The sequence below is a fragment of the Symphodus melops genome, assembly GCF_947650265.1.
Source record: "Symphodus melops genome assembly, chromosome: 11".
Taxonomy (NCBI): domain Eukaryota; kingdom Metazoa; phylum Chordata; class Actinopteri; order Labriformes; family Labridae; genus Symphodus; species Symphodus melops.
The window spans coordinates 5,489,247-5,504,946 of NC_136701.1; the positions used below are offsets into that span (position 1 = coordinate 5,489,247).

The window sequence follows — 15,700 nt, forward strand, 5'->3', positions numbered from 1 at the left end:
ACCAGCTTCTGGTGCGCAATGATGGCACGAGTGGCACACACACACTGCGCACCAGTGCCAGAGTGGACCATGTTTAATTTAAAAAGGTTTTCTTATAAACCGCTTTTTCCTTTTGTTATATTCATATTTATCTGCTATAAATACTGGACGTTCATTTGCCTCTAACTAATACCTATTTTGCGCCTGCAGTCGTCCAGCTTTCCGTCCAAACTCTCTGTGACGTAAACCAGTAGAACACGCAAAAGCCTGACAGAAATTCTACCGCCTCCACAAGGTTTGCACCTGACGTCATTCACGCAAATGTTCTGAGTAAATCACCCTCAAAATGCCCACAAGCCAAACGTGCAAACTTTTGCAATGAGCGCGCAATTTAGTACTCTTTAATTGAGATCTTGGTAAATCTGGCCCATAATTTGGTATTTCTTAATAAGGGGTTACTATTTTGAATAATCATTATTTAGAAACTGTTTAGATATTAAGAGCTGTGTCCATCTTTGATGAACTCTAGATAGTTATTTTTAGATAGTTTAGTCCAATCATTTTTACTATCTTTTATATCATTTATTTATTTACTTTAAACAGTGTTTCTGAGCTTGAATTGGCAACCACATTTTTCATTTAATACATTGAATATTTGAAAGTTAAAGAAAACTGCTTCTTTTACAAAGACTAGATGGTGTCTAGTGATTTCAGAAATATTGAATAAAAAGGTATCTTTTTCTCCTTTTTTTTTTTTTGCAAAGTTTGAGAATGAGAAAGTTTGATATAAAGAGAAAGACGGCACAAAGAAAAACACTCAAAAATTACATATTGTGCAGGACAACACAAAAAATATATTCAACAACACAGAGGAGAAGAATGGAAGTTTGTTGCAATTGTGATGCAACCTTGCAGTTAAGGAAAGGGATTGAGTCTGAATTGTCTGAAATGTTCCTCATTCACAGATTGATAACAGAAATGGTGACAATCGCAGACAAATATTACAATATTAAAAATGTTGTCATATTTTTGGCCATTTAAGGCAGGGGTGGTCATTTTCTCCAGATACACATTAAAATATGTTAGTTTATATTGTCTTTAGGTCCTGACAGAAATTAATAATTCATGTGCTCTGAAAAAGGAACAAAGAAAATCCTTCCTCCGTGGCAGTTGTTATCATGCAAAAACTTTGATCATTGTCTGCCTCAAGGTACCAATGTGATGGACCAATCACGCCTCCTTGTCCTCCGGCTTGTTTTCTACCTTTTGCGTGCATGAGCCTGCAAGAGGTAGAAAAGGTAGATTTAAGATATTAACCTATTATTATTTAAAGGCTGAAATGAAAGTGAATTATAATACCCCCTTGCCCTTTTTAATTTAACTGTTCATCCTCATGTAAAATACAGTTATACAAGGGTTATGCTTGCTGGATGCTGCTTTATACTGATGTTGAAGAGTTAATGAGACTTACTGCAGTATTTGGAGGGGTGGTCTCAGGAGGATGTCCAACATCCAAAGTGGATGGAAAAGACCTTGACTGCTGCTGGTGGAAGAGAAGGTTGAGCAAACATCTGACTCCATCATTGGTGAAGCATGTGCATCCAGGGCATCTGATCATCAGCAGTGTGGAGTAGAGGGCACATGGAGAGGCTCCAACCACTTTGGGCTTCATCATTTATTTATGTTTTGAAAGATTTATTTTTGGGCTTTCATGCCTTTATTAGAGATAGACAGGGGACAGTGTCGGAGATCAGGAGAGAGATGGGAGTGACATGCAGGAAAGAGGCTATACTGGCCAGAGTCGAACCCGGGCCACATGCATAAGGTCTATTGCCTACATACATGGGGATGCGCGCACTAACCACTTAACACACTTTACTGGAAATCATGCAAGGTGGTGAGTTTATCTGTTTACTGGAGCTCAAACTAGGCAATCATGGAGGGCACTGTTAACATCCAAATTGATGACTTGGGAGCCAGCAGGAGGCAGAACTAAGTTGCATGTAAATAAGCATCTCACAGTATGAAAACAGACTTACTGTCCTGGACCTCTTGGTTGTTTACTAAAGGACATCAGGGTCACGATCCTCTTTTAGATCTCAATGGCTTCAAGAGTCCAGAACATGAATTTTTAATATAAAATATAGCCTCTGTTGGTCTTCTACCCTTTCTCACTTTTACAGTGTGAATCACAGTTGAGCACATGCAGTAGCTGTTTGTAAATGATTCACCCCTGCTTAAACCCTCATGCTCACTTAGCAACATGTCACATTTGTTTCAAATCTGAGCTTTCATCAAGGTAACAGTTTCCAGGTGTAGAGCTGATACCAGATCATGACTCCTTTACATTGTATTCATGTTTTCTTGGTGATATTTCCTAGAAGCTCAGCTAATATTAAACACACAGAGACAAAACACACCTTAGAGACATTAGCACAGCTCAACTTGTTCCCTTCAATTCTTCATCAGATTCCTTGATTCTAAACTACATTCAGCGTGCAGATTTATACAGTCTCAGAAAGACTTTTTTGTGGAGTCACAATAGCCTGTTCATTTTAGTGCCACTTATTTCTTTGCAGAAGTGTCACTGTATTCAGTAGTTTGTGTTATGGAGCAGGTCTCAGCTGCAGGGAGCAGATGTTTGCATGAATTAAATATTTGTTGAGGCTGAAGTAGAGCGGTGAGGTACCAACTGGAAGGTCATTACTTTCAGTCACCGTAAAAGTAAGAGCAATAAAAGCACACAACATGAGAAACTGTACTGTATGTGCTGTACAAGTATGGATTAACATGACATCACTATCAGACACTAAATCATTGCTTCACCACACACACTATAGCCAATGACAACTCCAGAGTCTTGGTACATATATCATCTTTATAGAGCGGATGAATGGGAATAGGAAATAGCTTTCGGATGCAGCTACAGACTGCAATTAACATTCATGGGGGAAGAAGGGAAACAGACTCGGAGCGTTATGGCAGACCCCCTGCTGAGGCTCTACATAACAGATGAACCAGAACCCTAGAAATGCACTGTGATCAGGCTCAAAGACACATTGGTGTCATTACTGCACTGCAGTTAGCGGTTGTTGGTAATGTAGCGGACAAACCTCAATGAGCTTAGTCCAAGGTCGGGACTTCTGAGGAATCCAAAAATCAATAGGTTTGTCTTGTTCCTGGATAAATGCCACAGAAAGCAACTCTGCTGTTAGTGCCTCTCGGGAAACGCCATTGGCAGGCAAGACTTGATTTAAAAAATCAGAACAGAATTTTAAGATACAACATTTTTATTATTGTCAGTCTTAAATATGAGCACACACTTTCCATCAAGAAAATACATATGAACCAACAATCCTTTACAATGCAGGGAGTCCAATAGCATGAAGTCCTGCTCCACTTGGGAACAATCCAATCTGAAGTGAGCCCTGTGAAAGTTGTAGTCAGGCAAAGGGCAGAATCTTATTCGTGTAGATCATCCAAAACAATTTCCCAACAGATCATGAGACTACTTCATGCTTCTGCTATGAGACAATGGTTTGAGTATGTATGTCCAACCAAAGTACATATGCAAAATTAATGATCTCTTCCTGACTCCAATGCAAACCACACAAATGTCACAAAAAACACCAAAAATTAATAATGCTTAAGGGTTGGTGTTAAACAACCTAAGTTTTTTTTTCTTTTCTTGAATGGGAATCAAACCTTCTCCAAAGATTGCTCTCTTGCACAAATGGATAAAAAAAGGACAAGAAATGTACCCACGGAAAACTTCCCGGCTCAGCCTTTGTTCCATCTGGACTCATGTTTGCCAGAGCGATAGAATAAAACCTGCAATCCTTGTGCACTCTTCAAACAGACAATGGTGCTGGTCATTGCAACATAAATATGCAGCACCACTGCCAAAATATGAGCCTTTGCGAAGAGAGCAAGAGTCAGACAGAAACAAGAGAAGTTGTTGGGTGCAGTCAGGCTTCCTCATTGCAGTTATTTCAGTGAGACTTTTGGGAAAGGATTAGGAAAAATGTAGTCGTGTTAGTCCAAGATCCTGTCCTTGGGTTGCTAGATTTTTATCAATATAAGTGTGGCTTGAATGGGACTATCAGTGCGTCTTGCATATCCCTTTTAAAACTCACACTCGGCGGGAGTTTGGATCATCTGGATTTGCTCTTTTCAAGACAGCGTGGAGGCTGGCTTTTGTAACTGCACTACATCATCTCACTTTCTCCGTTTGTCAGTTTTGAGAGTGAGCAAATTATTCCCATAGAAGAAATGCATTGGAGACTCCTGCTGTGTACAGTTTGCCTGACCATCATGCAGGCTATAAGCGGCTGTTGGAGGCGTACTGCCTCGGGAGAAACAATCAATGTACAGTGTTTGATGGGATTTTTGTGCACAAACAGGATGTGGCTGTATTTAGAGCTGCAATCATCACACTGATAAAAAAAAGGCTTTCCACCACAGTTTTGCACTGAAGGGAAGAGCCCAGTTAACAACATGACGACATGAGGGCCAGCTGAGAGCTTATCAGAGTCTTCATAACTATTAAGCCCCCATTGTTGCAAATAGCTGAGTAGTGCAACATTCAATACCACACTGTCCTTCTTAAATGAAATGTTTTTGTGTTTATGTATTTCTTATGCAGGCTAGCTTGTCTAGCCTTGAGGCTACTAAGGCCCATAATGCAACAAGAACACTGGTGCTATGTAATACAAAAAGGCCTCAGGCCAGAAAACACAACCAATTAAGCTTATGATGCTGCACCCTAGTTTTTTGTTCTCTCCACATACCTTCTATAGCACACTCTGAGCAGCAGGGAGTGGAGACCAAGGAAGATGATACTCTTGTGTTTACTGCACATTACTCAGACCAAGGCCGATACTTCTGGACATAATCTTTGGAGACTTGCAGTTACAGTCAGACAGGTGCGGCCTGCTTTTTTTTTTTTCAGACTATCAATGCCCTCAGGATCTCAGACTGACTTATTTGTTATACGTTTGTCTTCGGATCAGCTTTTCACAGTTTACTTATTTTTTTGCACTACAGATCCCTGTAGAGTAGTAGCCTATTTGCTTATTTGATATAGGCTATCTGCAGGCTTCCTCTTAGCAATGCATCTAGTCAGAGGGTGAGTGTGCACAATTTTGGATTGAGCTCCGCGATGCTGTGACTCAACTTTGAAATGCATGTAAGCCCTATTCTCAAAGGATTAGTATAACCTCGGGACCTCTTGTAATTTGGGAACTACCTCCCTACATTAGTGTTTGGTGCTGCACATTCACACTGGATAAGCAGCCTGTAATTAACCCAGGCTGACTGACATGTCTGATGGAAAATGTTGAAATTTCAGCATGAAAGTGACAACAAAAAAGAGCTGTGCTCTTCTTTTTAAACTCTTTATAAAAAGGCAACGCAGAGCACTTTGTCTTTTAAGGTGACAATGCCTTCATGTCAGTGTTTCACACAGACAATAGCCAGGGGGTACCATTTTTTTCCCTATCTATCACTTTTGTGATAGCGTAATATTAAGTGACATGAAAATGACAGTTGTTTTGTTGGGCAACTTTAAAAATTTGCAGCTAAAGAATACTGACAAGAGCTCAGAAACATTGAGGTAAAGATAACTAGTAGGAGGCCGGACAGAGAAGCACAGTGTGTATTAATAGAGAAGAGGTGTAAGTTAAGCAAATTAAAGTTGCTTGTTAAGAAACAAAAACAAATCTCAATAATATATACTAATGACATATAGTAAAAAAAAAAAATCATCAAATAGGGTAATTTAAAGGCAGGGTCGGTAATTTTCAAAAACTAGCATTATTTTGAAAGTAGAATCCTCTCTGTTCTCAGTATTCACTCACCCCCTCCCCTTTGTGCTCCCTCACTTACATGCATGAGCGCCATTGGTCCAGAAGACGATTTCAGCTCATGCTTTGAGTATGGGCTCGTGCATGAATGTAGTAGAGAGGCTTGATTGGTTTAAAAAAAAAAAAACGAACTGTCGACCTGACATTGGTCAAGTTTTTACAGGCAGATTATCTTTGTTCCTTTTTCAGAGCACATACGGTCTTAATTACTGTCAGGACATGAAGACAATTTCAACCAATACTTGTGTATCTGGAGGAAATTACCTACCCTGCCTTTAATGCATTTTTGCTGAGATATGGTGGTGTAGATTGCTCTGGGATTTTAACTTTACAAATTACAAACATGATTGATTTGCACCGTATTAAAAAACTAAACAAAAAAAACATTATGCAAATTAACAAATTATTAGAGGTCTCCAGGTCGTACTAATCCTGTGCAGATGAGCTGTAGTGACTGTATTGCATTGCTATTATGAGGTGGAAGATTAGCCGGGGTCAACCTAACCACCATCTTTACATTTCATGTTCTGTATAAAAAAAGTCTGTGTATAACAGCATGTTGAGAATTGTAAAGCTTCCTACTAACATGGCTCCATCATTTTTCTGTGTGCTTGACTTTTGAAATTATACTGAATAAAGGGACATTTTAAAAAACATGTGCTTGCTGTTCTAAATTGACAAACTACGTGCAGCATTTTAAAATGAACTGCCAGTATAGTCTGAAGTGTGTCAGTGGAGGAGAGAAAGTGAGGCATGTGTTTTAGTTAATTGATATTTTCAAGGAAACTATTCTCTCACATGCAGTTTCTTATTAACCTCGAAAGTGAACTCAAAAGCAAAAGAGGCTGTGATGTTTGTGAATACCCACAGCCGCCGCAAAACACAAACCCTTCTGAAAGGATCTGAGCACAGAGCCTCTGCGGGAGGTGATGGGATTTCAGTTCATCTTAAATGTGGTTAATCTGGTGGCAGAATGACTGTGCAGCAACAAAAAAAAAGACAACGTTAAATCAGGGCTGCCATCCTTCAAGACAGGATGGAATAATTATTGTGTCATTTCCAGACATCACTGTGCTGCAGATGAATAATTGTCTGCAGTGTCTGTCTCTCTCTCTTTGTCTTGTGTGCGAAAACAAACCGTGATTAGACTGTCAGATTCAGCAGATGATTACCCCGATCAATTTCAATAATGGCCATATCTGTTTCACGCTGTTTTGATTTGGATATTGGCTCTTTTGTCACATCAGGGTGCAACAAGCCTTGATGTTCAAAACAGTGAAAAAGGGGCTGAGTTCAATAGAAAAATGAGGTTGGGCAATGGACCTCACAAGAGCTGAGGGAAGGCCACAGGAAAAATCCCCATGAAAAGAAAAACACATTTTCCCAGAATGCCTATTTTTTTAAATGCTCTTTTATCTGTCAAATATATTTCAATAAAGCATCATCAGAGTTTTTTTTCCATCAAAATATCTCTATTTTCCATGACTATAAGATGTTGGTTTAATTATTTTTCGACCATCTTAAAGCCTATTGTATCATGTTCATTCTTGTTATGTCCCGCCTTCTATCTTGTCATTGGTTCTATCCTGTTTCAGTTGGAAATCACCACAACATGGAAGTTAGATACTCTTGAGATTCCGTTTCATGGGGACTTTAAGACCTGGCTCAGACTTCAGGAGTAACTTTAATCAGTTCAAGCACTGCTCGCACAACATAAACGTCATCATCCTCACTTGCCTGCTTACTGTGAATGTTTATGACGTTTTAGTGAAGGGCTGGCAGGAAAAATGTCAGGTCAAGTCGGATGAAAGATTTGGGTTTTTTGCCTTATGTGTTTGCACAGTATTAGGAAAAGTTTTTGAGGGGCAACGTGAAAAAGGCTTGTGTTAGCTGCTGTCCTGTGGCAGTTACTGTTAATCAAATCAAACATTTAGTTTTACTTTAAAAAAAGCTTGAGGTATCTGTGGTGATTACTCTCCTTTTTCTTTTCTGTGGCTGAATGATTTGGAAAATGTCAAACATAACGCGTATCAGATTCCTTTCATTTAAAGGAAATGTACCCTGGCCACAACTGTTGGACAATAGAAAAGCTTTGAAGCTTCCGTTCATGAATGCAAAGTCAGGGGAAAAGGTTGGCCATGAGAACTCTTTGATTTGTCATCCAGTTCAGAGAGTGTTGATTCAATTATCCAAAGATAGTCTAAAGTCTAAGCCTGGCTTCAGAGAGGAACATATACAAAGGAACAGTGCAGGGATGATGGGTTCTCTAGCTCCCCTCCTTGTTGATTAGGCTTGCATTTACTTAACAAAATAACCATATGTGAAAACACAATCAGAGCTGTGGGTTTAAAAGAAGCCATCAGTGCCCCTCCACTAAACACACACACTCTAATTTGTTTTAATAGACTGCTCCTGTTTGATGTTGTGTTAATGGAATTCTCCAAATCCTTTGGAGCCACACACAACCCAACACGGCAAAGTGCAACTCTCACAGAAACCAAGATTCAACAAATTGTTATTTTTGCATCCACAAACACATACAATGACACATTTTAGAGGAGAGGCAACATCTTCTCTCCTATTTTACTAAATAAGTGGCCTGGGGCTGGCTTTTTTTATCATGTCCACTCAGGGGGAGGGGGCAGACCAGAGGGTGTGGCATTGTGTTCTGAGAGGTTTTGATTGTTGCATAAAGTTCTCACGCATACAACAAAACGAGCAATGTTGCCTTCTGCCTCTAAAAATGCCAGCTTCTGATCTTTATACTCGTCCTATAACTCATGTATTTTCTGGAAACGTAGAAATATTAAAAAAGCGATGAGAGCATTTTGCTCACGCCTGTGATCAACCTTAGTTTATTGCAGTTGTCTTGCATACTGTATAGCGTGCCTGCATTTGCTTTCATTTTCAAGAAGATCTGGAACTGTGTTCAGACGAGTATTTTACAGTCAGAAACCACAAACTATACATTTTGGTTTAAAAGTTTATCTATGATTTTATGTTTTCCCAGAATCTCTCTTGTTCATATCAACACTTCTCCCCCTTACGTTTATGAAAAGAATCCACAATTTTTAAAAGTGTCCACGTTTTGTTTGGTGTTCAGACTCGTTAAAAGAAAGTGAGATGTTGTAAAAACTGCTAGGTCTTTGGGTTATTTGTGTCTAAATACATGCAAAAAACTTTTTTATTTTCTCTTTAACCTGATGTTATTAAGCGATTTCTAACCCTCTCTGGTGCTGGTTCGGATCATTAATGGCAACATTTCTCCGACTAACCAAACGATTGTGCCCTGTAGGGATGGTGTTGAACCATGTGTAGCCACAGCAGTAATACATCTGCGTAACTTAAATCAGATATGAGCTCCACGAAAGTGGAGTAAAATCCATCTGCATGTTTAACTGTTTAATCATAACAATTATTTATGAAACCATTAGTGTACAACGGTCCTGGTAAAGAAAAATAAACAACAAAACATATAAACTAGGATATCGTCCTAAATAATTACAACTTCATTTTTGTCTTCTCAACATATTCAAAACTAAACATAATAAAAAAAGAAATTAGCATAACACAACTGTAAGTATATCACTCTAATGCTGAGAACCAAAATACTCAAAGGTCAAAAAACAATTCTGCTTCAGACAAGAAGACTGAATGATAATAATTTTACATTAAAATATGATAATATCAAACTTGCAGCCTCTGGGTATCCTAGATTCTTCTGCTAAACTGTCTCGGTTTGACTTTGAGGTATTTAACATTCACCTCGCATACTTGCTGTAATTTGCCTTTTACTGGAGATGAATATGCAATGTGCTCCAAAGTTGAAGACAAATCGATCAGAAAAAGAAGGTACCACATTTAAAACATTTTTCTGTGTAACAAGAGTTTCAAATAAAACAGACAATTCAGAATAACGTCATTTAGACGTGTCATGTCAGTTGTAATGCGAAAAAATGTGTTACACATTCAAATCTTAAAAAAATCAAAATCAGAATGTTTTGTTATTTACTTATTTAGTGGGTCAACATAATCATGTAAGCAGAGTACTCAATGCACAGTCATAGTGCATCAGTTTATGGTTCTGGTTGAAAAAAAAGAAGAAGAAAAAAATAACAAACATTCACTCGTTCGCACACGCATACACAGACACACTGCATGTGATCAATTCCATTCTTCTTCAAAATCGAAGCAGGAATGGCAGAAGAGCGAGGAAGAGGAGCCAGCTGTGTGAGTGGATCCCTGATGCTCCGCCGCTGCCGTCTTGAACTGCTCTCGGTCCTGACACAGGAGGGAGAGGAAGAAAAAAAAAAAAAACATTTTAAAAAATCAGCTTTAATTCTCAACAACACATATTTGTTTTTTTCTCTGCCCGTTTTACTTCATTCATAAATTTAATCATTTTCATATATTTTTGTGAAAAAGTGTATCTGTATCTCTAAAAGTAAAAATAAAATAAAATAATGTATTAGGTAGTTTTCAGCCAGCAGCTGGCAAACAGGCAGTGTCTGACAGTACTTTTTTTGTTAAAGCTCTAGCATAACTGTGTCCTACATTGTTAGCTGAATTTTTTCAAAATGTTTAGTTTTGATTGAAAAAAAAAAAAAGTTTTACACAATCACACAAAAATCGAACAAACTGAGTCAGAAAAATGAAAAATCTGTGCAAATTAAAATAATGGAGGAGGAAGTTGATGTGTCCATCCAAAAGTAGGTAAATGAAAGTGAGTATGATGTAATTTACAATTTAGGAGATAGTGTTGACATGAAGGTATGGAGCATTACAACAGTTCAGCATCATGGGTTGTAATTTCACATTCAAAACCTTTTTTGATTGAAGTTGGTCTATTTGTCACTGGTTTGAAGTCAAAAAGATGCTTGAAGAATTGCTTGGCAGGAATTTTTCTTTGCAAAATATAGAGCTGCATATGTTAATGAAACATTGCCTAAAAACAAGTGGAACACATATAAACTACAAAAACTGAAAGAAAAACAGCCTCTCTACAAGTTACAATTTTCTAATTGGAGCAAACCATTGTAGGGGGGTAAGGAAAACCAAGAAGTTTAATTTCAACTGCATCCATTGTAAAACACTGAACAGTAATATGGCATGGTAATACTTGAAGGTGAATGTTTGTGTGGAAGTTAAAACAGATCAACACAGGTTGTCAGTATAAACATGGTCATGAAAACCTGTTAATTTAACCTGTATTGATGACACATGAAATGGCCCACACTGTGTCTGACTAGGCCCAGGTGGCCTCAGTCTAATTACTTTGCTGGCTGCACAAGTGGGGCTCTGAGAGGGTAAGGAGAAAATCCTTTTCACATTCACATTTACAAAGATTAAAGGATTGTTAGTTTGGTCGATTAAACTAACAAGGCCAAACAGAGACAACATGAGTGGAGTGACTCAAGGCTCTAACCTTGGGCCTTTTTTAATTTCAAACATTGTGTCCCTTAAATAAACCTCTCTGAATAACTCTATTGAACAACTTGAATTTTATTCAAACCTTTTATATAATTTTCAGTAATTCAAGGCCATAGCAAGTGGGTGGTTATATGTGTGCAGTACTCAGTTCTGTCTATTGAGCAGTAACTTTGGTGGAAGACAAGGTGTTTAACTGCGAGATCATTTCCTCAGTATCTCAGGTAACTTATTGTGTTAGCTTGCAACACACACTGTGGCATATAATCAGGAACATTTCATCTTTCAGCCTTTGCAACATTACTACTCAGAGAAGCTCTAATAACAACATCAAACCTTGCCATTGCTTACAAAAAGATATTCGGTTGATAAAGTTTTTCAACAAGGGGCTTGACATGTTGACAATATCCATTTTCTCTTTTACCTTATCCAATTACGTTGGTTAATGCTCCTGTATTATTCTAGTCTCATAAACTGTTATGGTATACAGGGACAGTCATGTTTTGATTTCTTTGAAATGAAAAGCTAAAATGGAATATTCCAACTCACATAGTCTTTCCATCATGCTCTTTTTATGAGTCAAGTTCTAACTAAATGAATGTATTGTATGAGGATTGGGGACACAATTTAACTTTTTACTTTGAAGCTTGTTACACAATGACTTCTCATTTCCCCAGGATTTCCATCAGTTCACCACTGTTTCCTTTGGGGCATCTATCCAATTACTCTGCCACAGTGGATTATCCCTAATCCTCCATATGGTTAATTAGAATAATGACGTTCACTTTCAGTCAAAAGAAAGCCATTAACACAATTATATGACTGGAGTGGGCTTGCTTACAAGATGTTGCAACGAGCAGTCACAAGGACACATTAAGTGGCAAGATGAGCAAGGTGTTTCTAACCATGCTTAACAATTCCTGTTTGTTAGTTTATTTATTGTCAGATGAAAAAAAAAAAAAACTGTTTGCCTAAACTGTTGGTCTTTGAAGGATATCCAGTTGGAACGTATATGAAGGTACACACAACGCCACAAACACAAATAGTGAAAATTAAAGTTGATGAATACTTACAGTGGATAAAGAAGAAGCATGCAAAAATCAAAACGAAGCCACGTCACACAGAGAGGAGGTTAGGTTTACAAAGGAGAAAAATGAAATGTGGTTAGCAAAAACAGGCTGCAATGACCATTTCACAAAGCTTCAAATGATACTTTCATCTTCTTCAAAGATGTTTGTCACACATTAGCTTGAACAAATCATGCTCGAAGAGTACAAACAGTGACTTATAGGGATGTAACGATTCACTCAACTCCTGATACAATACGATTCATGATACTGGGTTCACAATACGATCCTCTCACGATTTATTTTATAAAATGAGACTGAAGAACAATTATGAGAGGACTGAAAGATTCCTTTCATTTTTTTCATGCACCTTGTAATTTCTTTGGCTCTTCGGTCCATTTGGGCAGGCAGTGCTACACACCCTCTTGTTAGTATGGTTTGGCTTGCCATGATAACGTCAGCTTGTTACAACCAATGCCTCCGCTGTACTTTTGCTGACACACAATACTACTGCGATTCGTTTTTCAGAGTACCGATGTGAACCATGTAATCTTTACATCCCTAGCTATTTGACTAGTACAGTACAATCTTGACAAGTTCAGAAAAAAACCTGTCTCATCATGTGAAACACTTTGTTTAACTCCAGTGTCACTGCAGCCTCACTTTCAGTTTGTTAATAAATGCCAGCATGCAGTTAACCTCAATTATCCAAGACAGTTAAACGGCATGCAGGTACGGATTACTGACCTTGCAATAGTGTTGAGCTAGTGGGTTCAATTACCACTAAACCAGGGGAACAAACGGAAACAGAACAGCAACACATCATTGACAACGCTTTTGAAAAGCATCTCAAGTAGGAAGCTGAATTGTTCTTTACTCCTCAGCTGCACAGTTCAACCTGATAATGTCAGCAGCTATTTATCAAAGTAGGTCTGCTAACAAAGTCCATTGAAACAAAAAAACTTTTAAACCAACAGTAACTCAGTGTTGAACAACATTAATTGTTCTGTACATAAAGTTCAACGTAAAATCAAAGCATCAAAGCAGAGTTTTTTTTTCCTTTTTCTATCACATACTGTACTGTGCTTCTGTTTATTAAGTGTATCTAAGTAAGATAGCTTTTGAGATAAGAGTTTTTAAATAGTATACATTGATTATTTATTCTATCTTGCCTTAATTATTCAGTACTATTTATGTTACCTAGCACTTTGAATTAAAGGACGAATATGTAACTTCGACAACTAGTTTTTTAAAACGGGTACGGCAGTCGAAATTCAAAACAGTGGACAGAGCTGTCACCCCCTCGCCCCCTCCTCCCTCCAGCCAATGCTCATGCGACTTGCCTTATCACAACCACTTTCCTGTTTAACCAGCTCTTAAAGGCATGGTACATAATTGTTGTCTGTGCATGTGATAAAGAGGCTTGATTGGTGAAATAAAACGTGTTTCTACAACTATTTAATGCAGTTTTAACACGTTTCTGCTCCTGAAGTACATTCGAAAAATGACGAGACTTTTTAGGTCGGGTAGAGTCAGTTAGAGCTCAACCATTTCACCTGCCCTCTTCCGTTGCTGCAACACCTGTTGGTTTGACTGGCAAACACAGAGGCGTTCAAAACGGCCGTGTCTCGATGCCGCTGAACATCTAATCTCCTTCGGGATATTATTACTTTTGTAGTTTAGTGTAGCTCTTTCTGTGCTTGTCATCCTTCCGCGCTCCTCACCCTAATGAAAGCTTCATAACATTTTTTCTTTCCTCCCTCAAGATGCACAGAGCCCACGGTTTCTGAGACTAGAAGTCCTCTGCATGTTCTGTACCACTCAGTAGACGTGATGTCTGTATATAAATTTTGATTTAATTTAGATTATTTTTCTACTTTTAGAAATCATCCCCCCAGGGGGTCCCAACCCCTCACGTAAGAAACCACTGTATTAAAGTCATGTGCTGCCATTGAGGTGATTCTTAGTGTCCATCCAGAGAGTGACAAAACATTTGGACATTAATTGTACCATAGTCAGATATTTTTTCTGGTTCGGCCCCAGTGTCTGTCAGAGTTTATAAGTTATTTATTACAGAATGTAACCAAAGTAAAAGAGAGCAAGGTGAATTTGCTTCGTTGTTATACTTCAGTGGTCTTCATAAAAAATCTGACAGGATTCATTACAGATCTTTCAGAAGGTACAGTATTATATGTTTAACCTTGAGATATAGGCATCTAAACATTACCATAGTAAATACAGACTACAGCTTTTACATTGGATCTCGATGCTGATACTGTAGATAACTAATATCATGGCTCCTTCATTGAGTAGCTTTTAGTCAAACATGAATAAATCAATCAATATGTGATTCAGGTAATTGTAAAAGCTTTCGAGACATAGGTACATTTAGAGTCACAGAGTCTATATCTGTAACAATGTAACCCACTCCTGTACTTACCAAACAGTAGAAAGCTTGTGTTGGAGCTCCCGATGCTGTTAATTGCGATACAAGTGTAGTTGCCATAATCTCCATCAGATACATTACGGAACATCAGCTTGGACAATGATCCAGTGTTCAGGATTTCCACGCCATCGAAGCCATTGAAGATCCTGGAAGGAATACAACGTTGATGAAAGACAGTGATCTCCACCAACATGTTGATCATTTTTATGATTTGTTATTTTTTAACGTCATTCGCCAAATTACCCATTGGCCAGAGCATTACAAAAACAGATTTTTTTGTACATAAATGACTGTTTGCCTGACTGTTCATCAACATCATAAAGTGTGAAAATGGAAGTCAGCGCAAACGCATTTTGCATTTGCCAACATTAAATGCAAATGTAAAACGATTTACCTTCTGTCATCTTTATACCACTCAAAGTCTGCCTCAGGCACTGCATCAGCCTCACACTCCAGCACTCCTCTCTGGCCCAGAGTCACTCCAACGTCTCTGCCCTCTGACACAGTTGGAGCATCTACAAGCAGGCAGAAACACATGAGAGCACTCCAAGGCAAGTCAGGGAGATCACAAGTAGGGGTCACGGCTTCTGCTCCTGTGTTGGAAGATTTTGATTCGTAGCTCTGATCTGCTCCAAATTCACAAGATGTGCAGTATTTATCGTCCTAGTGGAACTACATGCTTCAGAATATGAAGAGAGAAAGAGAGAAAGATGACAGATCAAGATTGTGTTAGAAAGAAAGATTTTTTTCAGTTTACTATCAAGTACTGCATTTAATTTCATTCAAACAAAACTAATTGTACCAAGTACTTGACTCAGAGCTGGTTGTTCTTGCAGGTTGAATTAGAATTCAATAAAAGATGTTGAACCCTCTTACTATTCAAATTCAAAGACATTTTATTTTGCAGTAGTCTAAAA

At 38.3% G+C, this 15,700-nt stretch overlaps 1 protein-coding gene across 4 annotated transcripts in view; it reads right to left on the minus strand.

The window, feature by feature from the left end:
- Positions 1-7,055: 7,055 nt before the first annotated feature.
- The window catches only part of ntm (neurotrimin), a 138,814-nt gene continuing 130,169 nt past the window's right edge, over positions 7,056-15,700 (minus strand). The window contains exons 5-8 of one of the 4 annotated variants that reach the window (XM_079356354.1): positions 15,178-15,298; positions 14,778-14,929; positions 13,085-13,120; positions 7,056-10,112 (exon numbers count right to left, since the gene is read on the minus strand). In XM_079356354.1, coding sequence (XP_079212480.1) covers positions 10,024-10,112; positions 13,085-13,120; positions 14,778-14,929; positions 15,178-15,298 — 398 coding nt within the window. In that variant the 3' untranslated portion in view covers positions 7,056-10,023. Of the gene's footprint in view, positions 10,125-13,084; positions 13,121-14,777; positions 14,930-15,177; positions 15,299-15,700 lie in introns of all 4 variants that reach the window. The other 3 variants (XM_079356353.1, XM_079356356.1, XM_079356355.1) reach the window with 3 other exon arrangements.